At 40.3% G+C, this 26057-nt stretch overlaps 1 protein-coding gene and 1 long non-coding RNA gene across 9 annotated transcripts in view; one reads left to right on the forward strand and one right to left on the reverse strand.

The window, feature by feature from the left end:
• The window catches only part of LRRC56 (leucine rich repeat containing 56), a 63824-nt gene that overhangs the window by 29158 nt on the left and 8609 nt on the right, over window positions 1–26057 (reverse strand). For 5 of the 8 annotated variants that reach the window (XM_013174343.3, XM_066997222.1, XM_048058711.2 and 2 more), the window contains exons 3-5: window positions 20297–20461; window positions 10537–10624; window positions 2933–2993 (exon numbers count right to left, since the gene is read on the reverse strand). In XM_013174343.3, coding sequence (XP_013029797.3) covers window positions 2933–2993; window positions 10537–10624; window positions 20297–20461 — 314 coding nt within the window. The other 3 variants (XM_066997224.1, XM_066997223.1, XM_013174348.3) reach the window with 3 other exon arrangements.
• On the forward strand, window positions 13454–20303 carry LOC136790864 (uncharacterized). Its single transcript, XR_010831656.1, has 3 exons — window positions 13454–14566; window positions 14650–14998; window positions 16834–20303. It is a non-coding gene; the product is annotated as an uncharacterized lncRNA (long non-coding RNA).

Here is a 26057-nt window from a genome sequence, read left to right on the forward strand (position 1 = left end):
ACTGCCGAAGTGGGTTATCAGCAAATAAACGTGGATATATTTTCCTTATGAATTAAATGAAATGGTTGATAACGATATCCTACACTTACATATAGCCTGTCAAAGTTTCAAGTACTCAAAAGTAACTTCAGAGGGAGGTGGGGGGAACCATTAATGCACAGGTAAAGCAGCTCGACCACATTCCCCACCAATGGCATCAGAGCTTCTTCAGGGATTACCAGGAAAAAACAGGACAAAACATTTCAAAAAAAATCAGGGACTAAAGCAAGGATCATAAATCCTTATTTTGGCATCTTGCTATCCGCAGTTTACCATCAAAATAAGCTTTTCCATTTTCAAACTGAAGAGATATTTTAATTCGTTTTCACCCTAAAATAATTAGAAAACTTTACAAGAAAGAACAAAACAAAAATAAAGTGACAAAAAGCAAGTCTCCCGTATTACTACCCACTCGTGCATACACAGATAGTCTTTTGTTCATAATGATTCATTATATTTTCTCATATAAGATAGCTTTAAAAGGATGTTCACTTTTAACATCTTGAGTATACATGAAACACCCTCAATCTTTTTTGCCTGCTTTTCTGTCCTCACCTTCTTTTCAGTAAACAAACCAATCTTCCAGTCTGTCCTCACTAGACATTTCCTGTTATCTGCTGCCCATTTTCAAATTACAGCCACAATGATTCTGACCTTATTCCCGAGAAAGTTTACGGGAATTACTTTTCCTGAGAAGGAAGAACATTCTTCTGTCATCCTCAAAACCATCAGTTACATGGGTTTGGTTGAATACGACAGAATAATCAGCTTTTGGACAGAGTTCAAGCATCAAGAATTTTAATTTGGAAATAAGCTTTTTAAACATTTTTGAGTAACTGGAAACAGCCTGTTAGAATGGGAGCAGCGATGCCGCGTTAGCTGTAGCAGACATCGCTACTGCCATGAGAGCAATCTTGCATTAATGGGTATTAAACTGACACGATACAGACATCCAAAAACAAAGTTCAAGTACTCAGGCTGTGCTTGCATCATAGGCTGTGCCCTTAAGTGATCTATGTTCATCAGTGACAGATTGTCGAAGATGGGAACTAATAAATGAAAGCTGCTCCTGTCCTGCACTGACCGAGCTCTGGTCTGGGAGAGCTACCAGATTCTTGTTCTTCTTTTACCTGTTCCCCCAAAATTGCATTTAATTGGCACATAGAAAGCACGCTTATTTAAAGGAGAGTGTGTATTTAAAGGCGACCTTGCTTGGGGTCTGCGTGCCTGGGAGTTGTCACAATAACAGACTTCAAGCCAACACATTGCAACATTATAATTGATCAAATCAAAACTCAAGAGCCTACATTACCTGCAGCAAGGGCCAGAGGGATATCATCTCACAGAAAATGGTTTGCAAAAACTTCTCATGGCAAAAGTTAGACTTGCAATACAAAGCAAAGCGCAAAATCGTGCTGAAGCCTTAAGTCAAATAAACCAGATGGTCATATTCAGAAGTTTTCCTGAACTGCATCCTGCATTCATTACTAACATAAATGGTTAAAACATTTTCCAGTGAATATGGATTTTTTGACCAAAACCTTTTTTTTCTTTTTAGTATAATTAACTGATATTGTCAAAAATAATTCTTTCACTCACTACTTACCGCACAGAAATTGAGCAATTTCATGCTTCCAGCAAAGGTTGGTTGCCATTAAAAAGTTTGCAGTAATGTAGATAGATCACTTTTCCACGTTACAGATTTTAAAGTGGAAAAAAAATATTTAGACTGCAAATACTTCATCTCATCATCAGAACAAGGGAAAATATGATCAAAGTGTAACAACTGAATGATAAAGTAGCATTTTTAAAGACTATTATCTAAAGATTTTACCACTGACTCAAAGCCTCTCTTTAAAAGGACATTTATGATTGAGAAGCAGTTTATGTTCTGACTCAGAACAAATGACAGCCCAGGTTATCCATTCTCATAATGGCTGTCAGATCAAATCTGCTCAATTTTCTTCTACATTTTTTCCTTCTAGCAACTAGTACAAGCTCAGTCAAAGATCTTAATAATGATCACCAGTAATAAAAACTGAAACTAGTTAGCTACTTTAGTGATGATGTATGGGACAGAGAAGAATTTCTTGCCACTTTATATTAGGGAACATGTTCTCTTCAACAAGAAGTAGTAACATCTCTATTTTTTTCCACAAATTTAGTAGATAACCACGCAAAGCCGGAGAGCAGACCTGTTTAACAAAAAGATGATCTTTTACACAGCCCTTTCCTGACATGAACTGAACTTTTCCATCACACATTAACTATCAAGGGTAAAACAAACAACAGCACGGGGGAAAGAAGACAGTTCTGCCTTCTCATTGAGATGGTTTTCACTTACACCTTCCCACGCCTCCCAGCTCCCCAGTTCTCTGGGAGAAAATACGTGATGCTCTCATGGAGCTCTGCAAGCCAGGGACATGAAGCTTCACAGCAGCTCTCAGTAAGCCCAGCTTCACTGACTTCAATCAAGTGAAGATTTTCATCAGCTGAGAAACTGGTCTGACCTGCATAGAACAGACTACTGTGCACAATAAAAGCCCAAGGGCTGAAACACTCTGAAATCCAAGCATCCACGCACAAGAGGTGAAATCCTAGCGCCTTTCAAATTTACAGCAAATTTCCATGGACTTCAGCATGGCAGGAACATTCCTGGTGTCAGACTGGAGGGTAATTCATTAGCATCACCGCAGCTACACTGATTTATTCCAGCTTAGGTTCTGTCCTTAAATTTAGGACGTTGCAGAGCATATATTCAGGGCCTAATCCAGTATAATGGCATGTGGAAATGGAAGAAATGAAAGCAACATAAATGAAGATTTTATCATTTAAATAAAATTGAGGGCTGTTATTTTTTATATATTTGTTTCAGTTATCATTCATTTCTTACCTCACAGTTACAAGCAAGCTATTGTTCAACTTCAGTTCTCTCAGATTAGGTAGATAGGCACCTACGGGATGAGAATAAAGAATCATTTTGCACACCTGGTAGTAGAATAAAGGAAAGTTCTGACAGTTACACGCTGAAGCATCTCATTTTACATGCATTTTCTGCCAGATCTGTGCTGGACCTCTTCTAAGAAAACTAATGAGATTATTTCACTCAGGAAATATTTAGTCCTTTGCATTTTTGCAACAGATACGTATTGTCGGCTTGACTACTGAATTACCATTTTTGGAATGCCTTTCTGACAATTCTGATACAGCACCTTTCCAAAGAGACAACAACAAAAACTGGCTTCATGGTGACTGTTTTTTTTTTTTTGTTCTGATTGATAATACTTCTTGTTCACAGTTCAACTGTAGAAGTTTCATATCTATGAAAAACACAGTACTCTTTTGTTATTATTTTCATTCATGTCTTCCTCTATTCCCATGAAGCAATTTCTTTTTTGGTTGCTTATATACATGTCTCTGAACCAAAATCACAGGCCAAATCCCTCCAAGCTCAGAATAATTTGGATATAATCTCAAGTCACAGGAAACGTTTGCTATCAACAACGGCAAACTTTTACCCATTCCCATTAGCAGAGTTTACCCCTGGCAAGAACCCTCCAGTTTAAGATGTCACCAAGAAGAGGCAGCACCATTTTTAGACGGACTGGATTGTTACTAAGACACTAAAGTCTGTTCTTAAATATTTTTATAAGCCCTCTAATTAATCTCTGTCTGGCAAGGATGATTTAGCAGCGTCCACAAGAAGGACATTCTAGCTCTAGCTCTTTGCAAAGGATCAAAAAGAGAAGAAAAACGAAGAAAAAAAAAAAAGGGAGTGGAATCTCAAAAGCAAACAAAGAAGGTCATGTTGTTCACTCTATTTCCCCAAACAGGACAACAATGTTGATGGTAAAAACAATTTAATAAATCATGTTTCAGAAGAAGCATTACCTTTATCTAATGCTATTTGAGTGATTATAATCCACATATTGAATTTCATGCTATACTGGAAACATTTAACTTCATTTCTTTGCAAAGCTCTTTAGAAAATACTAAAAATTCAAAACACATTGTGCAGTTTTTAGCCTTATTTTTTAATCATTTTCCATAATATATAAAAATTAGAGTACAAATTATAAACACACCATCCCATCCTGCAAGGCATACACTTTCGTGTTGAGCAAGTTTTTGTAAAGTATGGCAACAAAATACCTCAGAGTCCTGACAGAGGAGATACTAACATCCCTGCTAATTATTCACAGCAGTCATATACACTACAGAAGCAAAGACTTCTGTAGAAATAATCCATGTGCAAAGACAGACCTCACAGAAAAAAAAAAAATATATCAAAATCTAGATGATTAAAAAAGACTGCTATCACGTTACTGATAAGAAACCTGAAGCACAGAAAGATTAATTGACTTTTCCTGAAGCGTTTCAGGAAAGAACAAGATGGATCTAGCCTTTTCAGTCCCAGAACAGCAGTGGGTAAAAGCCTTGCCACACATCCAGCCAGTGAGGTTCAAGCAAAAGCTATTGCAAAATATTAAAAAGCAAAATACAACAAAGCAAACAGGTTTTAAAAACTGGTATGAAGCTGAAGATTTGACTAAGATGTCAAAAAGGCTAGCTCAAGAGAAACTGAGAGACTTGCTCAAGAAAAAAAGCTTTCTACTGAATACATTTAGGGATGGTTCAGGAAAAAAAAAATACTATTAAAGGACTCAAATAGGCGGTGGGGTGTGGCAGCCAGCGTTACAGACCGAAGAGACAATTTTCACATCTGGTTATTTCATTACTGTAACACGATCCCCCATCTCGGACATTTTCTTGTATTTTGGCACAAGCTACCCCTGGGAACTTGTAGAGTGTTAAACCCTAACGGGCTGTTTAGTCGACTAAAATAAAAGTATGCTATGTGCAGCGGCGCAAAAATCTGCCACCAAGACTTGAACAACGTATTTTTCCAGCTCCATAGGTTCTGCCCTCATTTTAAGTTTTCTATTAGATACATAAATGTTCTGCAGTGCTAAAAAATCATCAACTCTTTGATTTTTTTTTTGTTTGGTTTGGTTTTTGTGTTTCAATTCCTTGCATACAGACTGGAGACTAGAAGATTAAGATACAGAGAGAAAAGTGTAAAAGAAGAATGACAAAATAAGAGTCCTATACAAACACAAGAACATAGTTCTAATTTTCTTAATTTTAACCCTCACGGCATCTTTCCTGAGAGCAAGGACACAATTCGTTCTTATATTAATATAAAGATACCCTAAAATATCAACATTATTAACTTTAAATATTGATATTTAATGTACGAACAACATATTCCTCATTCTGAGCTGTGTTCCTACTATATAATTTAAATTCTAAATAACAGAGTCACCCACAAAAATGTTGGTGACCACAGCACTGGTCTGAATATCTGAGAATACAGAATGGCTAGCAATGTTCTCTCTTCTGTTTTCAATTCCCTTTCACTAGCCTTTTGCTACGGGGCTTTGAAATTAGCAACCAGCAGCAATGCACAAGTGTTAAACTATTCAACTGCACTATCCCAGTGGAGCAAAAACTGAATGAAGAGTTGAAAGAAATCAAAGCATAAGGTAGGTGCTTGATACCATTTTCTTTGAAACGAAACCAAACCAAACCTACTAAAACAAACAAACAAACAAACAAACACAGCGCTAAAATCGAAGTAGCACCCAGAATGTTTTCATGAAAATTAGTTTGGTCCACCAACACAACGTGCATTCCTGAGGTAAAGCCTAATTACTCTCTAAGATGAATCTTCTCCTGCAAACACCTACCTCAGAGCTGCTATATTTAGGTCCAGAGACTGCAATCCTTAGATTACTAACTACACTGCTGAAGAAAAGTGATACGTGCACATTCAACAGCATTGCCTTAAGTGATACACTTCACAAGCAGAGCAGTAATGAAGATATCTTTCTGAGCTGCCTTAGTATAGAAGGTGACATTTATATAACTAATTAGGACTAACGAGAAAGCAGGCAAGATGCTGGTTTAATTATGCTCTAGAAGCTACAATACCTATATTAATTACACTTGTTGTTTATATTGCAATGTATTCTTCAGCCAACACCATATATATTGTTTTTCTGTTGTTAGCAAAATATCATCCTGGCTTGACTTGCTAAGCCTCCTGGAGTATGACCTACTGCAAAATATATGCAAAAGAAATGACTGACAAATGCTGGCTTTGGCATCAGGGAACCTGTATGTTTTGTTGATGTTATAGTACAGAACAGGCATGTGAACTCGGGCTGCACTTTTCCAGCGACAGCAACCTGATATGTAAATTAAGCAGGCTATTTACTTCACTTAAGTTGTGTTTGATCAAGTTACATCACCTTGATGTTACTCCCATGTATGTTCTAAGTGTGCCTTTTTGCACGTTTCTTGGGGGGAAATGGACAATATAGCTGGAGATAAGACTGCAGCAGCTGCAGACAAACCCAAGCTAGCTGCAGTCTAGCTACCTGAGATTACAACCTCACAAAAAGAGGCATCAGCATAGGGTTTAACATGAATTCACTGCTGGATGTATTCCTGGAGAGGCTGTCTAAGCCCTGTGCTGTTGCATCTCCTCAGTGAAGCTTGTTAATACCAGCTCAATTAAAGGCAGCTTGGGCAGGAACATGTGCTGGAGCCATGCCTGCAGCCTCAGTGCTGGCCTGCCCCAGGTCCTGCCAACGCCTGCCGATGGACATCTTCTGCCTTTGCCTCTTACAAAGAAACACTGCCAAATACAACAGAAGGAAACAGATAAGGCAACCCTGTATGAAAAGTAACATATGCCTATTTCCGAACCTTTAGCAGAGCTTTTCCTTGATAAAATGCTTTCTGCCGAGCAGCAAGAGAGTCTTCTGCAGTCCCCTCGCAGCAGAAACCAGCTGCCTCACCAAAGGGAAGCAGCGGTCTCCAGACACATAATCAACTTAGACTGGCTGCCAGAAGGCAACAATTGAATAAGTACCAGGGAACAGCATTGTGGGTAACTTGATTTGTAGCTATTAAAATCACTTAGAAATAAGAGAACTATGTAGTGTCTTAAATGACTATATCCCACCATTACTTTCAACAGGGATTTCTATGAGCTGGTCATGAAAACGGTCCCAGATCTGTCAGCAATCAAAACTGATGGGATAAGCTAATAAAAAGGAAACAGCCCATCTGTTTGAGTATAAGCTGAAGCCTACATGCAGTTAGAGAACACAGAAGTAAATCCAAATTCCACAAAGCTGGATATACGACTTGCCAGGGAGGTTCAGTGTTGTACCTGTCACTCAGCAAGGTGCGCTGAGATTTCAGCAATTGCCCCCAACCCCACTAAGACTCAATTTCAAGTTCTGGCATGAAGCCTTTCATTATTCTAATACTGATCACATGAGAACATTTTCACATCAGTCTTTTAGTGTTTCAGCCCACACTCCCCCCTAAGAAACATAACTGTTCCTTCCTGCTATGTCACACCATTGGGGAAAGGCTGTCCTGGCAAATTGGGAAAGGTTGACAAGATTACACTTTGAAGCTCACCACATCTCATGAGTGGAATACTTAGAAGAAAAACAAGTTTTAAATCACTCTGGAAATTTTGCTAAGGAGATGCAGGCCCTCGATGCTTGTGATACAATCTGTGCATCACCAAGAAGTTTAAAACATTTCTCGAGTGAAAATTCCTATGTAAATTTGGGATTCGAGAGCTACGAGGCTCCAGGGAGTTGCATGCATTCTGGTAACTGGCTCAGTGTCCAGGTGGAGATCAGTGATGAGTGGTGTTCCTTGCAGGTCAATACTAGAACCAGCACTGTTTAACATCGTTGCTGGTGACAGGGACAGTGGGATGGAGAGCACCCTCAGCACGTTTGCCGATGACACCAAGCTGTGCGGTGCGGTGACACGCCGGAGGGAAGGGATACCATCCTGAGGGACCTGGGCAGGCCTGAGAGGTGGAGCTGTGTAACCTCATGAGGTTCAACAAGGCCAATTGCAAGGTCCTGCACCTGGGACCGGGCAATCCCAAGCACATATACAGACTGGGGGGAAAATGGATTGAGAGCAGCTCTGAGGAGAAGGACCTGGGGGTGGTGGTTGATGAGAAGCTCAACATAAGCCAGCAATGTGCACTTGCAGCCCAGAAAGCCAACCCTGACCTGGGCCGCATCACAAATAGCAGGGCCAGCAGGGCGAGGGAGGGGACTACCCAGAGAAGCTGTGGATGCCCCATCCCTGGAAGTGTTTAAGGACAGGTTGGATGGGGCTTTGGGCAACCTGGTCTGGTGGGAGGTGTCCCTGCCCATGGCAGAGTTGGAATTAGATGATCTTTAAGGTGCCTTCCAACCCAAACCATTCTGTGATTCTATGATTCTCTCCTTCTGCTCTGCTCATGAGGTATCACCTAGAATACAGCGTTCAGCTCTGGGGCCCCAGGCACAAGAAGGACATGGACCTATTTGAATGAGTCCAGGGGAGGCCATGAAGATGATGAAGGGGCTGGAGCACCTCTCCTGTGAGGACAGGCTGAGGGAGCTGGGGTTGCTCAGCCTGGAGAAGAGAAGGCTTCAGGGAGACCTTCTTGCTACTGATAGCAGCCTGCCAGTACCTGAAGGGGTCCTAAAAGAAAGCAGGAGAGAGACTCTTTGTCAGGGAATGCAGTGATAGGACAAGGAGTAATGTCTTTAAGCTAAAAGAGGGCATGTTTAGATTAGATATAAGGAAGAAATTCTTCACTATGATGGTGGTGAGGCACTGGAAGAGGTTGCCCAGAAAAGTTGTGGAAAAACTGCAAACCAGTGACCACTGGAAGCATTAAGTGGCAAACTTTCTGCCCTAGCTGTTTGCTGACATTTTCAAAGAGATTTTCACAGGAGGGAAAAGTCAGTAATGCACATAAAAACAAACAAACACACACAGGATAGTGTTGATGTTTCGTTATTCTCACAAGCAGTGGGGACCCAGAGCTGCCATTTTTTTTTATAGCCCCCGAAGTCCAACTCCTGGTGCAAACAGTTGGACATAAGATGGAAATTGTTTGCAACATGGGAATAGTGCTCTGTATTCTGTAGAAGTTGCAAAAACCTATCCAAAGCAGCAGAAAGAAAGGGATTTATTCCAGTAATGGAAAGGAAAGGGAAGTATGGAGGACACATGAAAAAGAGAGATCAGAGACATGTAAATTTTTTTTTGTTGTTCTTCTACTATAGTAATACTTCAGAAAATCTACAAGATTGAGTGCAGTATGTTTGTATGAGCACAAAAGGAATAAGAGGCTGTAAGGTAAAAGTTTAGAAGAAGAAATGGAGGGGACTACATATTTAAGATAATCCCACAACACAGAAGTCACAGATAAGGTAAGACATTTTGCTAGCTTGTAACATCTGATGTAAAATGACATAGGAATGGGAGCACCACTTTGGAGTACTATTAGAAAGAGCATAATAAGATTTTCTTATCAACTGGAGGAAACATGACTCGACTGATCATGAACTCTGAAAGAAACAGATGTAATTTACCTTAAATTACCAACTGCTTATCATAAAGAGACCTATCTGCAAAATAAACTGAATAACCAATATAAAGTGGCATGTACAATGCAAGACATAACCCCCCCCCCCAATTGCACTTGCTTTCCCCATTCTTCATAAATTACCATCAAAAGGCCCACAAAAGCTGTTTGACTATTACATTACAGTCACTTGCATATCTTGGTGGTCTGCACGGGAAAACGAACTGCTTGTCTGAAAATACCAGTACCCACTTTAGGGGGTGTGACTCCCTTTGGCACATAAAACATTACCCTGCAGTAGTTACTCAGCTTCAATGTAGCTGAAGATGGACTTGGCTGTGATGAGAGCCTACATGTTGCTGACAGAAATGACTGCCAGTACTGGAAAACAGAAATGTTTCATGTACTCGGTGTTAACTTTGCTATAGAAGGAATTCCTTCAGTACTTCCTTACTTCTCCAGTGCAGAGATGATGACACAGAGACAAATCACAGGCATTAGGGCCTCCTGGGGCTCATCAAATGATGTATCTAGAGGAGCTTCCTCAGGCACAATCGCCAGCACAGCTTGATGAGGCAGCGCAGGAAGCAAACATAGGCTGCTGCAAATATTAGCAGCCTGATACTACTAGTGATTTCTCAGCCACAGGGGAATCTTCCAGTGGAGGCAAACTGAACTTTGGCTATTCTGTCTCACTAGAGTAGCATCAAGTATTCTAGAGGGCAAGATAATCAGTAAGTGCTCAGTTAAGGCTTAGAGGAATGTCATTCGTGAGGAATTTGTTCAAATTAATTGGCGTTAGACAGAAGTGGTGTCACTCGTCCCATTGCTTAGTGTTCAGTCCTATGTAGTGCCTCACAGAAGAAAACAGTGATCAAGAAGTGAGAGATACAGGAGAGATCATGTTTCAAGAACTCCCTAGCAGGACAGTACTTTACACTGGCTGTTGATTTTTGAGTCCCCAGTCCTGCTAAGATACAATAAAGGAAAATTTGAGAAAGTAAGCAGAGGATAAATTGTTTTCTTACCAAAGTTCCCCAAGCTGTTCTCTCTTGTATCTACTCGCATCTCTAGGGCCTTCACTTGCTGCAGATCATCCACCCCTGTCAAAGCTTTCTGTAAAGATAAGCAGAGATATATGTGTATTCTCACGAAAGAAAAACAGATACAGGAGCAAAAAGGTGTAGAAAGGCTTTCAAGCAGTGCTGCGTCAGCATGTGCTCCAGGTCAAAATGGCTAGACGTGTGATCACATTAAAATAAATTTAGAATTAAAAGATCTTTCTTTCTAGTAGCTCTGAATTATTCCAGTTTCATATAAATTCTATATTGCTCACAGAATCAAGGCTGAGCATTATATTCAAGCTGCAAAACAAAACAGACCTACATGCCAATTAAATTCATTTGAACTACATGTCCATACTTTAAAACTTGTGTAAATCTTGTAAAAACTTGTAAATCTTGTATTAATCCTCAGCAGATAAATGTTATCATGGTGTCACCTCTAATGAAGAAGGTGCTAGATAGTAAAACTCAGTAAAAGGCTAAGCAATGTGTTTTGATCAGAAACAATCGTAAGAAAACACAATTTTCTTATGATGGTCTTAAAAGGCTTACTCTTCTGGTAGAACACAACAGTAATTACAAGAATTACAAATTTCTTTGAAGAGAGTTAGGCAATGTCACTGGAAGCCTACAAAATCTTTTGTTTTTGCAAAACCTTCGTGATATGGTCAACCACTGCTGTAAGCAAGGGTGTATGTGAATGCAACTCACTATCACAGGTTCTTTCCTTAAATATCCCGAAGTTGGCATTGACACATACATTCAGATTTTGCTCTATATTTAATATAAGGTCAGTTGAGACTACCTGTTTTCTAGCTTCATCACAACAAATGATAACGAGAGCCTTGAACCAAAATCCTGGCATGCCATTTTCCAAAGGAAAAGCCTGAGAGAGCCCACTCAGTAATGTGACCTACTTGGCAAAGGTAAGCATGAGGACAGAAAACAAGCAGCAATTATTCACAGAGGAGAGAGGAAAGCTCTAGGGCAGCCAATGAAAACTGCAGTGAAGTCCTATGGTCCCAGGCTGCAATTCCACAAGCAGCTGAAACCATTTCATGTGTTACCACTGCCAGAAGGTTGCTCTCATCCCTTGTTCCCTCCTTTTTTCCCCACTACGTGTCCCACCGCTTCATTTGCGTCAGCTTTGGGTGCTCAGTGAATCCTTCTTGAACCAATTTAATTAAATAGGCCAGGAGGGAACTCTGCCCCTTTTTCCTGATGGATCAGTGGTTCATGGAAGGGTCTTAAAAACTCCAGAGAGATGAGAACAAGGCTTTAGGTCACTGTAACTGCCTGAAAAAGCTGAGGCTATAGATAGTGATACAGCTGCTAGATTTTCACCTTCTGTGCCAGAAGAGTTAGGACTTAGAGCTAAAAAAGTCTGCTTCAAAGAAATGGCTGATTTTGGTATCAGTTTCTCCTCGGTGTTGCAATCAAGAACACAGGTGGCAAGACGTATTGCCACCTGCCTTTTGCCACTCTGTTGAATGACTTTGTTCCTTCACGTTAAGTGATCTCTACCTATGGGAGATAAATTTTCTTACTATTAGAAAGTTACAACATACTTTAGCTTGTTTTCATCTGGAGACCAACACTAATAAGGGGGAAATGATTCATTAGAAGAGAATGTGTGTAGGACCACCTCTGTTTATGAGTTTGGGGAGGAAAAAATAACCACAAGAACATCCAGTTCATTTTTGTAGGGAAAAAGGGCAGTTGCAACATTCCCGCTCATCAAGTAAAATTTGTATTGCTCACAAGTGACTGCAATTTCATTCACTCAAATGGCTCCACGTCCCCTAACAAACAAAGGACCAAAATGCAGTCTGAGTGGAGCTGAGATGACAGTTTAGAAGGGCATGGTTTCCTGAAACAGCTGAGCATCCCTCCTTGAAAAACTGGCTCCCTCTGTGAGGCCTCGCGTTGGACTCCTGAGAACCAGAATTATCCAAAATCTTCATCTGCTCCTGAATAACCTTTAGAACAGTGTTTAAAATTATTTTTAATATGAATTTTTACACTGTGATTTTAAGCAGGCTGAGCCTAGGAAAGTTTCTGGACTTTCTTGCCACCACACTAGAGCATAAGAATCAAAGGTCTAAGGTGACAACTTGACAGAGCTCTGTGGCATCCCAAAATTTACTTTCTATCCCCAGGTGTGGCCCCCAGAAGAACTGTTTTTCTCCTGCAAAGAAGGCAAGCTTAGCAGCTACAGTTTTCTCCCCCAAGTAAACACAAGGTCCTTCACTGCAAGCCGTATTTTGCAGCAATCCTTTTCAGCAGATGACAGTTTGTCATTTAGCATGAGAGCACGTGAGAAACGAGAGCTAGCTGACATCCTGGCACACAACCATGCACTCAAATTGCTGAACTTAGATGCAAACTTACTGGCATTAAAGGCAACTCCTGAAAAAAACACCTCCCTCATCCCCATCAAAATAGCCTTAGTACCTACTTTCCTAAAAGACAGAACAGAAAGGTCTTAGAACAAGTAATAAGCTTTGGGTCAAATACTTTGTCAGTAGAGTAGCAGAAGGTCCTGGCACTGTGAGGGGCCTTTGCTTTTCTCCTTTGCTCTCTACAAGTTCCCTTTGTGCCGTCCTTCCCCCAGCAATATCCTAAACAGCCTCCTTTCACAGCTCTGACCACAAGAGATATAGCTCTGCTCCTTGTCCTCCTCTTTCAAAATTGAATAATAAAAGCTGCGTAAGATAATATTCTCTCCTCTTCTACATTTCGATATTCTTTTGCCTCGTATTAGGGACTACCAGTCTTTTTTCTCCTTTTCCTCTTCCAGATCCACCCTTTATTTGTACTTTCCCCCTGGCTCAGAGAGGAGTCCCTCAGTGCATCAATATTTAGTGCTGCAACAGGCAGAGCTGCTGCTCCAACGCTGGAAAAGGTTATTAGCTGCCACCAGCAGCCCTTTGAACTACTGATAGCTGCCTGAAGCATGTGTTAAGCAGATGCAACAGGCTCCATGTGTTCACAGCCTCCACTTTCCTGGTCTGCTTTTCCAACCATCTCCATGAAAAACACTGTCCTTCTGCCCGCTGATGCTGAGGAGATTCTCAAAGAGCTGGGACTTGCCAGGCTGTGGGATGCAAAAGCTATCGCAGCACATGAAGGAAAGAAGAAAAGCTCTCAGGTTGAGGATATGGGCTCCCTTCAAGGCACTAGAAGCACAAGAACCCCAGGTGTGACTGCAAGCTGGTTAGCAAGCAGAAGGTCAGGGCAGCAGTTCAAGAGAAAGCTGCATGGCAAGCAGTTCCTGGGGTGGGCAGTTAGGGCACTCCTACTCCCCAGGCTCCTTTCTTGGCACACTGGTGCAGCTGGACAGGTCTCGGATGTCACAGCTAAAATTCTGGCACCAGGAATGGAGGAGATTAAGGCAAGGATATGGAAGCGTTTAAAATAAAAAGATAATAAGGATCTCCCTTTTATACTGCTGTTTAACGTCAAAGCAAGGGAACCTGCAGCAAAATCTAAAAGGAAGGATATTTGGGAGGAATTTTACTGCTATTAGCTTGTAAAAAAATCACAGCCAAACACACTGACAAGGATGAGCCGCTTGGACAGAGAGATGTCTGGCACCACGTGAGTAAAAGTGCTGCTAAGGCACCGAGCAGCTCTTCACTCCTAGGGCCGTGCCAGGTCTAGGACAAGCTCCTGCCCTAATTCAGACGTGTCCCACTGTGGCTTCAAGTCCTGACCGCCTGCCCAAAGCTCCAAAGGCTGTTTTGACAGCCAGCGACAGAAGGTTTCCCTGCCTGTGCTGCAGGAATGCTTACAGACATGAAGGCGCTGTGCCATCTAGGGATTTCTTGTGTTGTTTACAGCTGCAGCAAGGGACCAAGGATCTACTCTAGGCAGAGCGCTGGATATACTCAGAGTTATTTTACAGCAGAAAGATGCCTGGAAAAAATGAATTGTAATTTCAGGTTGATTGCTAGAGTCCAGAGAGAGTTCTGCCTGCCACCTGCCTACTAAGGTGAGTACTGGTTAGACAGAGAAGGCAGATGCTTTCTGAAGAATCAAATACCAAAATCTTTCTTGCACCTGATGTTCCCGAAGGTGGCCTGACAACTTGATTCTGTGCAGCGAGTGTTATACTCCACCCTAAAACTGCATGTTTGAAAGGATGAATTTCCACGGAAAAGCAATGGACAATTCTTCAAAGACTAAATGAGAAGTGAAACAAAGATGGACAAAGTTCACTTTACATTTCTGTACTTCCTTCAAAATAGGAGGAAAACCCTTTTCCATGAGATCATGCGAAAGCTATTGGTAAATAATTTTGCCAGTATTTTATGAAGCAACTCCTTAACTGCTCACAAACCTTTCTCATCATGCAAAATGTCTGGCCAATATCTAACTGGAGAGCATGTTTGGAAAGCTTTTCTTCTGACTGACAAGAAAAGACGTAAGTATTCTGTGAAAAACTGTAAGTGAAAAATGTTTCTGTGTTTGCAGAGCTTCCCAACTGGCAAAACAGGCACCTGGGGATGCAGGGAAATCCGGTTCAAGTCCCACTTGCACCTCTCAGTAAATTCCTTAATTGGCAAATAATATCTGTTCAATTAAAGCTGGTGTATACAGCTGATTTCTTCGCTCTTCCCCAGATTTTTCACATACTCTAAGAAAAGTAGATATGTTGTTGAAGAGCATGTTGCGTGCAGCTGTCAGAGAAGCGTTTCCAGCTGTGCGTTTATTTTGCTGATCTTGGTTAATTTGGCTAGCACAGGAATTCCTGAGTGGTGAGCTTATTTTCTTTTAATACTACACCTGTATGCAAATACTAGATTCATGTCGATTCATGCGTTCATTGCTTTTACAGGGATTTTATTTCTAATTCCCAATCCAAGTATAATCTCTTCCTGCACAAAAAATAAAATAAAATACATAAATGTTGCTACAACAACGTATTTCTTCTGAGAAGAAAATTACTAGGCCATTAATGAGGTTTTAAGTATTTCTAAGTCAAGAGATTGTCAATGAAAGGGAACAGAACTTCTCTGTGGTCCTACATATAATCTTCCTTTAAAAATGGTTACATGTTGCAGATGCCTGTAATTACAATATTTAGCTTTATTTCACTGCTTTCTGCATATACGTACAAAGACACACTTCTCCCACCTCAGATGAAGAGATTAGCCAGGCATGCAGTCTGTGATGAACAGGGATCTTCTTGGCTAGTACAAAAAGGGTAGGTGAGGATATTAATTGTGAAGTTTAATTGTTGATGGATGGATCAGTAAAGACGTCTTTTCTCCCATACTGAAGCCCCCAAGTCATGGAAATGGTTCTGTGTGCTCAAGGGACAGGATCCCTGCCTTGTCCTGCCGTCATCAGTCCAGCTCCTGACCCAAGCTGGGGATTCACAGTACTGACACCTTTTTTTTTTTTTTAAACCGCTATTAAGGGTCTGATGCTACAGGTTGCTAAGCGATCTCTCTCTATCACAAACTTCAGAAGGGAGATACTCCTAACATCAATTTTTGCTTCAAATTTGTTTAAGGATCTACCTTCCCTCACACAGATACACCATACCCTAATATTAAATTCTTATTCCTATCTAGCAATTAGGTGCACAGCAAGTGGCTGCAATCATTATTTCAATGTAGCGTCACCTACCACTCAGAAGTCAAGGCTCTGTTCTGTAATTCTGTTAGCTAAGCAGCTGTTACTATATGCAAATGAAAATCTGCTTGTTACAACAGGCATGCATATGTGTATGTAAAGACTGCTAATGTGATAATTTGGACATAAAGCACGGGAATTTAAGTAGCAGGATGAGCACTCTCATATACAAGCTGTCACTGTAGTAAAGGTAGTTAGGAAGAACATTCCAATGGAAAGCTCTGAAACTAAATGAGGCTTTGTAGCTTCTTTCCTATTCACAATATTATGTTTACTACTACCTTGAGCAATCTGATCTGATTTTGAAACTAGCTGTGCTTGTAGTAGGAGGCTGAAGTAGAAGACCTCCAGAGGTCCCTCTGAAGCTTTTTTTTTTTTGTTACGTTAGTTTTAAATGATTACCCAATTGTAAGGAAGGAGTCAGAAGATCCAAATTAAATCAGTTACGTCCATCTTGTTGACTCCGTGTATGAAAAATTAGCAAAATTTTGCACTTGCTCCCTTGATTCCAGTTTCTTCTCAAATTCATTTAGCTTACAACTGCAAGGAAAACTTTCTGCCAAGGAAAAAAAGGAAGTGATTGAGTCATTTCGGTAAGAATCCAATCTGTTGTTCCAGGACCCTCCAGGATTTTCTTCTCCCCATGAGGATGAGTGCATACCATATGAAATACACCCTAACCTCCTGAGCAACAAAACTAAACACCACTTCCGAACACGTGTTCCTAAGTTTAAAAAACATGATTAATTGGAGCAGGATCAATAAATACTGAAATAAGAAGAAGGTTTCCTTTGTTCTCTAAAGATCACATACAAACCATGATGATAAGACAAGTTCAGGAATGGAAGCGATTAGTTTTGATAATGTGACAATATCTGGAAGATCATTTTACCCTGTAAGATGAGTTTAATCTGAGAAGTTGAATACTTCTTGCGGAAGTCAGGAAAAGAGCCTTCCTTTGCAAAATACAGGGTACAGATAGGAGGGTTAATAGTTAAAAATCTGAGTCAAGACAGGTGGAACTCTTAATTTCAGTTCCTCCATACTTAATGAGGAATCTATGCCACAACCTCAATAAAATTGAAAATTAATTGCAGTATATTCTCCATTAATAACCATTTTTCAGAATAAAGGGAAAATGGGGAAGAATTTGCTCACCCTATTATCACAGAGAATCACAGTGTTCTGTATCATATGACAATAACACAAGCACAACACAAAGCAGAGGTAAAGAAGGGAGCTGGAAATATTAGTAGCACATGTACAAATGGGAAAGCAAGAGCAACTACTGATATAGATGAAGATTAAACAGCACAACAGAAAATTGATATTGATACCAGCAGAAAGCATATAAAAGAACAGCTAATGATACCAACCCTTGCATCAAATGACCTGTAGCTTGGATGAAGAGTATTCAAACACAAAAGGCCACAGTGTGACATCACAGCAGGAGAGGTACTGGCAAGCAAAAAACTACAGAAGATGTTATTAACCTGACTAGAATATGGAATCACACAGAATTTGTGAACAAGTATAAGATTTAAGCACGGTGACGGTCTGCTGTGGAGAAGAGCAAAATGGGCAAGGGGCCTACAGCTTTGGAGTAGTGGTCTGTCTCGTGTGCTTTGGCGTTCAACACAGCAAAAAAAAGAAAGGAAAAAGCATTTTTAAAAAGGAATTATTTTAGGCCAAGCTCTCCTCTGACGACTGGAAAAAAAGTGAAGAAATACACACACACCTTTTTGAAAGTCCTAGTAATGGAGACTGCTAGCGGAGAATAATAATTCCTTTAGTAAATGGAGACTGCTACTGCTATCCCTCTGCAAAAACGACAAAATGAGTAAAATATGCAGGTACAGACAGGGTCTATGTCCTTATCTGAATGTGAAGTAATTCAACTTTAATGAGCACGTATTTTAAAAATCTATTAGCTCCTTCTTAGAGCACTTCAGTGAAAACAATCAATAACTTTAAAATATTCACAACTAAAAGACAACCAAGAAGATATTGTAAGTGTGTTGATTCAAGCAAAACATCCTTTCAAACCATTTGCTTATCAATGGCATGTGGTTCCTTTAAAAATATGCACGTGATTTTTTTTCCAGATTGAAGTGTTTGAAAAGTATCTCTATTTTTACATTTGAAAGTGCAGAGGAAGTAAATTTATGGAAGCAGCAGTTTCAATTTGATCAACATAAAGGTCAAAGAATAGATAAATTGGAAATGTTATTAAAACAAGCTATAAACATTGTTAATGTTTCCTTGACAATGTCATACAATTTCTCCTCTCAACAGGAAGTATCCCAGCTATGCCAACACAAATGTCAGGTTCCAGGGCCAGGAGATAACTGTGTCCAGAAAAATTAGTAGGACAGCATGCATCCATTTAAAAGTCTTTGTAAGTGAATTCCTTACAAATGTTAATATGCACAATCTTAAAGTGGCGAGACCCGATTAAGTTCAAGAGGTAATTTATTACATGAATCATAAAGGTTTGTTTTCATTTACTAAGTAAAAGTCTAGAATTGGAGGAGAATTTAACTTCTAATCTGTATAAAAAACAAAATACGACAAAATAACGAACTGGGTAACACTCACTTAACATGCTTTTCTGCTTACAATTTACTGTGAACTAAAAGCGGCACAGTTCCAGAAAAAGAAAAAGAAAAAAAAAAAAAACAACTACCAACGAAAGAACTTTCTAAGGGTTTAATTCAGAGTTTATGGAAGTCAAAGGACAGCTGTTTTGGTTACTCTAATGGGCTTTGGTTCGTGCCCTAAGAAAACAGACTAATCTGAGAACTTCCTATTGGATTTATACAGGGTATTGCAGGCCACAAACATATTACACTGGTCAAACTCCATGCCAAGTTTTAAAAAAAGACCAAGAAGTTGTCAGCGGTTGACATTGGCCAAAAGAAAGTCAATGGGATAGATCATAAGGTCATATGCTGTATTTTATTTCCAGAGAGTTTAAAATATATACTCTACAGAAAGTGATTTTCCTAGGAAAAGATTTAGGTACCAAGAGAAGAGAGATTCTGAGAACAACTTCCTATCTAAGCTCCAGTGCAGAGTCAAAATTGTGATTGGCATATGTCTAGGAAGGCATGTAAACCTGCTGTTTGAGACATCAGCTGGAACACGGCCCCCACAGGATGTGAACGCACAGAGAGTTATGGATGCTATGAACACCACCCCAGTCTCTGGGAACATCTGAAATGCAGCCTTGACCCCATCCATGTTTTACAAATTTCTACACAGTTCCGCAGCACAGAAAGCTGCAGCTTCTCCATTTTAACTTCTGCTCCTAGCTCTCCCTCTCTCTTGTAGGAATAATAATTCCTACATAATAATATATATAAATATATAAATATATATAAATATATAAATAATAATAATAAACAAGCAAGGTTACATCTCAGCTTTTAGCTCCCAAAGGATTCCACCCTTAATTAGTCCTGAGTAAACACAGCACAACATACAAGATCTTCCTTTACTAAACCTTTCCACACGTTATGCTCATTCAACAAGCTGCATGCCAAAATAATTTTCCCCTTGTCAAAAAGGAACACAGCTTCCAAATGCACTTTGAAACCTCACACTTTGATAAATATAGAAAATATTTACAACACTTGCAGAATATTTTAATTGGCTTCTTAGCAGGACAGAGGATTTCACTAATTCAGAAAAAAGTTGTCCTTTTAAAGTTACATTTTCAATCTGTAGAACAAGGTTCATGTAAGAAGCTTTTTCTAATGCTAACATTCAAGGTACTTCAGACAGCATTAACAAGATCTGTTTTAAATTATAATTGTACTACTGATACTTTTCTTCACGCTGCTTCAAGAAAACTGGCAATAAAGAGTAGCATTCACGCTGGGCATATTTTTATATGAAACAAGGAGAAAGGAGGACAAACATTTGATAAATTTCCATAAGACAGAACCTACTTTATGCAGAAGTCTGTCAAATATGCAACAATCTGCAATCATCACAAGAGCTGCTGGAAGGTTATGTTAATACAGCTCTTTATATGCCAGTTTCCTTTTTCTCTGTAAAACACTGGATGCCTACTCACCAGTTTCCTGGGGGAAAGGTATTCATCCATAAGTAGCTCTCCACCATCCTTAATCAGCGGACGGGGATTTAGGTTACCTCGCCAACTCAAGTCAGTCACCCGGATTGCAGCTGAAGCTGGACGAGCAGCTCTGCCAGGATTCCTCTCCAGTTCCATCTTGACATGCTTTGAATAAAAGGATATCAAATAGGCTGATTTTTGCCTATATTTATTAGCAAAAATATTTATTTTTAGTAAACTGTTTTGACTCTTGTCATGAGTTAGTGCCTATGGAGACAAAGGTTTCTCTATTCAGAAACTCAATGCAATGCACCACATCAGATGTATTCTTCTTTTTCTTCACCCTCATGAGCTATCATAGCCCTGCCTCATCCAGCCTACACACTAAGCTTTTACAGCAAACTATCTTTTGCAGCTGTACAAAAAGCCAATGGCATACTTATAGCTTCTTATACCCATCCCCTCTTCTTAGAAATGCCAACAGCACACAGCAAAACTCTGCTGGGCTTCAGGCTGCAAATGTCAGCACCAGGAGACATCGTTACTTCTCTCCAGCCCTTTGAGCTTTGCCTGTAGGCAGCACATATAGCAGCAGTATACATTTCCTTGCCTAAGGTAAACATACATGTGCTGATACTGACTGCCCCCTGGGTCGCTCAGGCCACGGCTACCGACTGCTAGTTCTGAAGGGAGCCTTGGAAAAAATAAAGTGTAATTTAAACAGAGCTGTGTATGCTTTAAGTGAGGAATGAAATTCAGAGTTTGAACACAGAACACTTCAGAAGTGTTTATTTTTCATTTTCTAAAGAATTCATTTTCCTTTTACAGGAATATTAACGATTAACTTTGAACTATGAGACTAAGCATATGTATACCAGTTCGAGTCAAAAAGCAGTCAGCTGTACCCGAACGGTACAAGCATTGCTATGATTTATACAGCTATTTACTACTCCTTGGCAGCAAGGAAGCATCACAGCTGGAAACACTGCCGTATCAACAACAGGCTAGACTACAAAAAGCCTCCTCACTCAGCTCAGAGACACCTGCAGTTTCCCCACCCCTGTTCTCCCCTGTGAGGCAATACCAATTCTTAGTGCTGGAAAAGTAATTAAATAATCAAGCTAATTATAACTGGCTGATGAGGTTTCACTGGTGGCTGAGAGCTGAGAATTACCACCTTCTTTACTCAGAGGGTGGTGAGGCACTGGCACAGGTTGCCTAGAGAAGCTGTGGATGCCCCATCCGTGGAAGCATTCAAGGCCAGGCTGGATGGGGCTTTGGGCAACTTGGGCTGGTGGGGGTTGGAATTAGATGGTCTTCAAGGTCCCTTCCAGCCCAAACCGCCCGGTGATTCTCTGATGACTTTTCTCACTACTCACGTCCAGTCAAAAGCCTTCATCTCCACCCAGGCAAGAGAAATACAAAAGACTCAGTACAGTCAGAAGAAAGCAGCAGCCCTTATCTAAAGATGAAGAAGAACAGATAATCCCCCAAACCTCTCCCTGCAGTATCTCCTAGCATTAGGAGGAGAGGAACCAAAATATTCTTCCTCAGGGGTCACTGCATGTACCTGATAAGCATTCCCAAAGATGAAACTGGCCTCTTAAATGTGCTACTTCTGAGCCACCACAAAGTTCATTTCTTGAAGAAGATATAAAAGGACACATTCTTCAGAGACACAGAACTTTTTTCAATCTTTCTAATGGCTTATAAAATAAATACCACAAAACGAGCTGAGCAGTGATGCATGCAGCTTCTAAAACCTCAGCGTGCCCATAGTAGTACAACTATCACACTTCCTTCCGTTAAGGGGAAAAAGTGATCTCACGATACCATGTTTCTTACTTTCTGGGGAAAAAAAATGAACCTATCAATTTCTAACATGCTTCTTTCTCCAAAGAATTCCATAATTTCTGGGTTTCTTTCTTCTCCATTCTTCAGAGCACATCGTTATGGTTTAGTCACTACACTGAGTTGTAACAGTCATCAGTTGTCCAAGGAGATTCAAAAAAACTTATGTGATACGAAGGTCTTCTGGTGTTGTCTTTATTTTCCTGAGAAAGATTAATTTTGCTCAATAACTGGCTTGGATTAGAATACCTGCCACACAAACGCTGCAATACTTTGACAATTACAAGAGACTTACATTGGATCATGTGTAATACTGTCGGTTCCTCCTAATTCAAGCAGATGTCATTATTATCCAGATAATCCTGTACGTTACTGGAGCCAAATGGATCAATAGTCAGAAACTACCGATGTAACATGAGCGCAAAACATAGCTGAGAACAGCAAGATTGTGTAAGTTAGGGCTGTAAAGAGTTAACACACTTGCATAAAACAAATTATTTTTCTCCTTCCTTCAGCCCATCGCTATTACACTTCAGCATGCCCTCCAATCTTTGAAATATGTGTTGATACAGCACTTACTTATGCCTTGACAAGCAGATCAATTTGTGGCCTAAGACCTGAAGTAACACTTCCAATTCTATACTTCCTGCTATCGATCTGCTGCTTGTAATTATTGTAACAATGGATTAGAAAGGAGAAAAGTATTTTCATCACAGATTGTCTGGGATGAAATTGAGGTACTGTCAGCAAACAAAGCTAATCTTTTGAACGTGCTTCCATCACTTCAAAACATCCTCAAAACGAGGGACAGAGAAAAGTTAAGATTGGTACCTCACCGTTAGCCTCAGGGAGACAGCTCACAAGGGCCTGTGTTGTCGTTAAAGAGGTCTGAGAAGTCATGAACCTTAAGATGTACTCCCCAGAGAAGATGGCTGCGTTGGATATACTTTGACTATATCTGAATGGTAACGCAGAACGTTCCTGCAAGAGTCTGGGAAACCAAAAAGGATGAAAGCTAACAGAACCTAACACAAACCTTCAAAGAAATAAACGGGAAAGCAAAGCAATGCCAATGAGTAGATAGGAGACTTGGGTAAAGGCGGAAATTTGTTGGGAAAAAAAAAGGGAGGGGGGATTGCCCTGCATGTGACTATTGAGAATAAAACAATGAAAGAAATCGGTGAATTAGTGTTTGCGAGATTTGCGTCAGGGGTCTCAATTTAGCAGGCTCTTATGCATAGGTAACTAGGAGCAGATAATCAATAAGTGCAGGAGAAATGAATGACCAGCGAGCTGGAAGACCCCGAATCCAACAAGCAGCTTATCTGCTAGCTCCCTCCACTGCTGTTGCTCTCCCTCCCGCGGTGAGCACACTAATGCTAAACTATTCAATTTACGGGTGCGTTGTGAAGCTCCACTAAAAACCGTATGACACTTTCAACATACATATATTAGCCCAGCTAAGAGAAATTATTATTAAAATTAAATGAGCCTTGGAACAACATGTTATTAGAAATCCCTGCAGAATACTGTAACTTGCTAGAAAAATTTGGCAGAGTTATTTGATGTTCTTAGGATCCAACAAACTGGTAAAACTCCAAGACTTAATTGTCTTCCTACAACATTTATCTAAGAGTCAATGATAGAATTGTGAATTCTTCATTAAATGTGTATTAACACGTGTTTCAAATACAGCAATTGCCAGAAATGTCTGACTCCATATTAATGAAGTCTTCCTTAAAGTCTGGGAAATACCCCGTGAATGATGTGACTAGGCATTATAATTTCTAACGCAGCCTTCAAGATATTACCGAAAGAGCTTGTCTAAACAATTAGGCTACTGCCATTTGAAAACAAACAACAGTAATCAACCAAGATTTACCCCAGGAAAGATGTATAAATTTGTGCATTAAAGACGTTCTGGGAAATAAAATAAAATGCAAAGTCCCGAAGGTCGAGGGAATATTCAGCATACTCAGTTTACCATTGGAAAGCCCCCAACATCAGTGTTGCAAGTTTCTGCTGCCTCTAGCAGCTCTGCAGGCATTGCATTGATACCATCACGCAAGCCACCCAGCCCTTTTGGAATACTGAGTCATCTGGAAACGGAAAACACATCAGTCTTCGGCTAGCCTTCAGAGACACCAAGATTATCTCATAGTCCATGTGACTTTAGGCTGGAGAACAGAAGCCCAGGAGAGGGGGTTTCTACCTCTCTTTTTTCTGCTGTGGTGATGAAACACTTTCCTGGGCTTTCATAGATCCTTTCCCAGCTCCTAGCAAACTCCTTCTATCGATTTCATTTCTTCTTGCCTAGCCCCAAACAAAGGAGTGTAACATCCCACACAAAAATGTACCTCTGCTCCCTTAAACCAGTTTCTAAGCCACCATCCTCTTCTGCTCTTTGGCTACCCATGGCTTCCTAAAGCTCCTCTCTACAGGGAGGAGCGTGTCATTTCAGGTAGGGTACCACAAGCTGTATGCCCTTATCTTTATGTCACCAGCTGAAAAGTTCTCCAGAAGGAAAAACATTTCAGCGCCATTTTACCACCCCTTCACGACAGGAAACTTGCACTGCAGGCTTTGATTTCTGCTGCCCCGCGTTGTGCCATTTTTGTTTAATCCAGAACCACAAGTTACAGCAGGGGCCACACTTACCACAAAGGATTTGGTGTTCACTAACGATTTGACAAAGGTCTGGCTTATAAGTCCTAAGGGAACTGTGAGTGTCCTTTTAAGTGTAATTTTGTGCAAGTGCACTACAGATAACCTCTTCTGGAAAATAACTGTTTGGGCAGCTGGAATTTGCTATGATGTCATCAGGAAACTACTGTTACAATAATCCACCCCTAATGGCAAAAACAGTTCCTGCTCCGTTTATGCGATATAAAGCATCCTGCAACACAGCACTCTGCTTTAGCAGGTGCAACTTAAAAAAGCTGAAAAATAAAACATCTTACTTGGTATTAATGGGAATCTTTTTTTTTTTCTTCCCCATTTATGAGTAGATGATATTGTTTTAATCATCTGATTTTGTTAAACAGAAGGAGGTAATGCCTACTTCAGCAATGCTGCTGTAATGTCAAGTGGTCACATAAACACTATAAAGAGTGTTCATAAACATTCCACTTATATAGCCCTTTTAAGAAATGTCTTTATGAGAATGCTGAATTATCAAGTACAATTCTCTTCCCATTTAACACCTTTCAAAATCCACTGACTTCGATGACACTGAATGACTCAAACGCTTGAAATGGTGGCTTTGTTTAACCTTTCAGCCAGTTTGAGGCCTTGGTTCAAACAACCAAAGTTGCACATGAAGCAAACATATTGATCTTCCTTACTTATGGTGTTACAAGCTGTATGAGCACCCAGTGGTCCCTTGGTATTACACGTAAATCCTGCTCCAGAGTTGCCATGACCATGGTGGGTAAGCCTCAGGGTCCGTGTACCACTCAGTCCTCAGGGAAAGGTCTTGGGAGCTTCCTGGTCTTTGCATTCTTCCATGCACAAAGCTGAGCTCAAACTGCGCTGTCATCCAAAGAAGCAGTGGCCCTAGAGAGGAAAGCCCACACTACAAACCCAGACTGGGTTTGAGACGACACTCTTGAGGTAAAAGGTGTTTCATATTCTTCCAAAACATAGCAGTAATAAATAAAAAGGCAATGCATTTAAATGCCACCAGTTTTTCCTTTATATATCTACAGATTGCATGTATTAAAAAAGCTAGGTAGGTAATACTTCCCCACATCCTGCCAAGGAGGTTGTAAGGTGATGAGAAATTTTTATCACGTGTGCTGGAAATGCCTCTAAATTAAATCACTCTGGAACCAGCTTGTCAAATGTTGTGATAGCAGGATAAAAAGCACATTGCTCTTTATTATATGTGCTGTTATGTGTCAGAGACACT

The sequence above is a fragment of the Anser cygnoides genome, chromosome 5 (genome assembly GCF_040182565.1).
Source record: "Anser cygnoides isolate HZ-2024a breed goose chromosome 5, Taihu_goose_T2T_genome, whole genome shotgun sequence".
Taxonomy (NCBI): domain Eukaryota; kingdom Metazoa; phylum Chordata; class Aves; order Anseriformes; family Anatidae; genus Anser; species Anser cygnoides.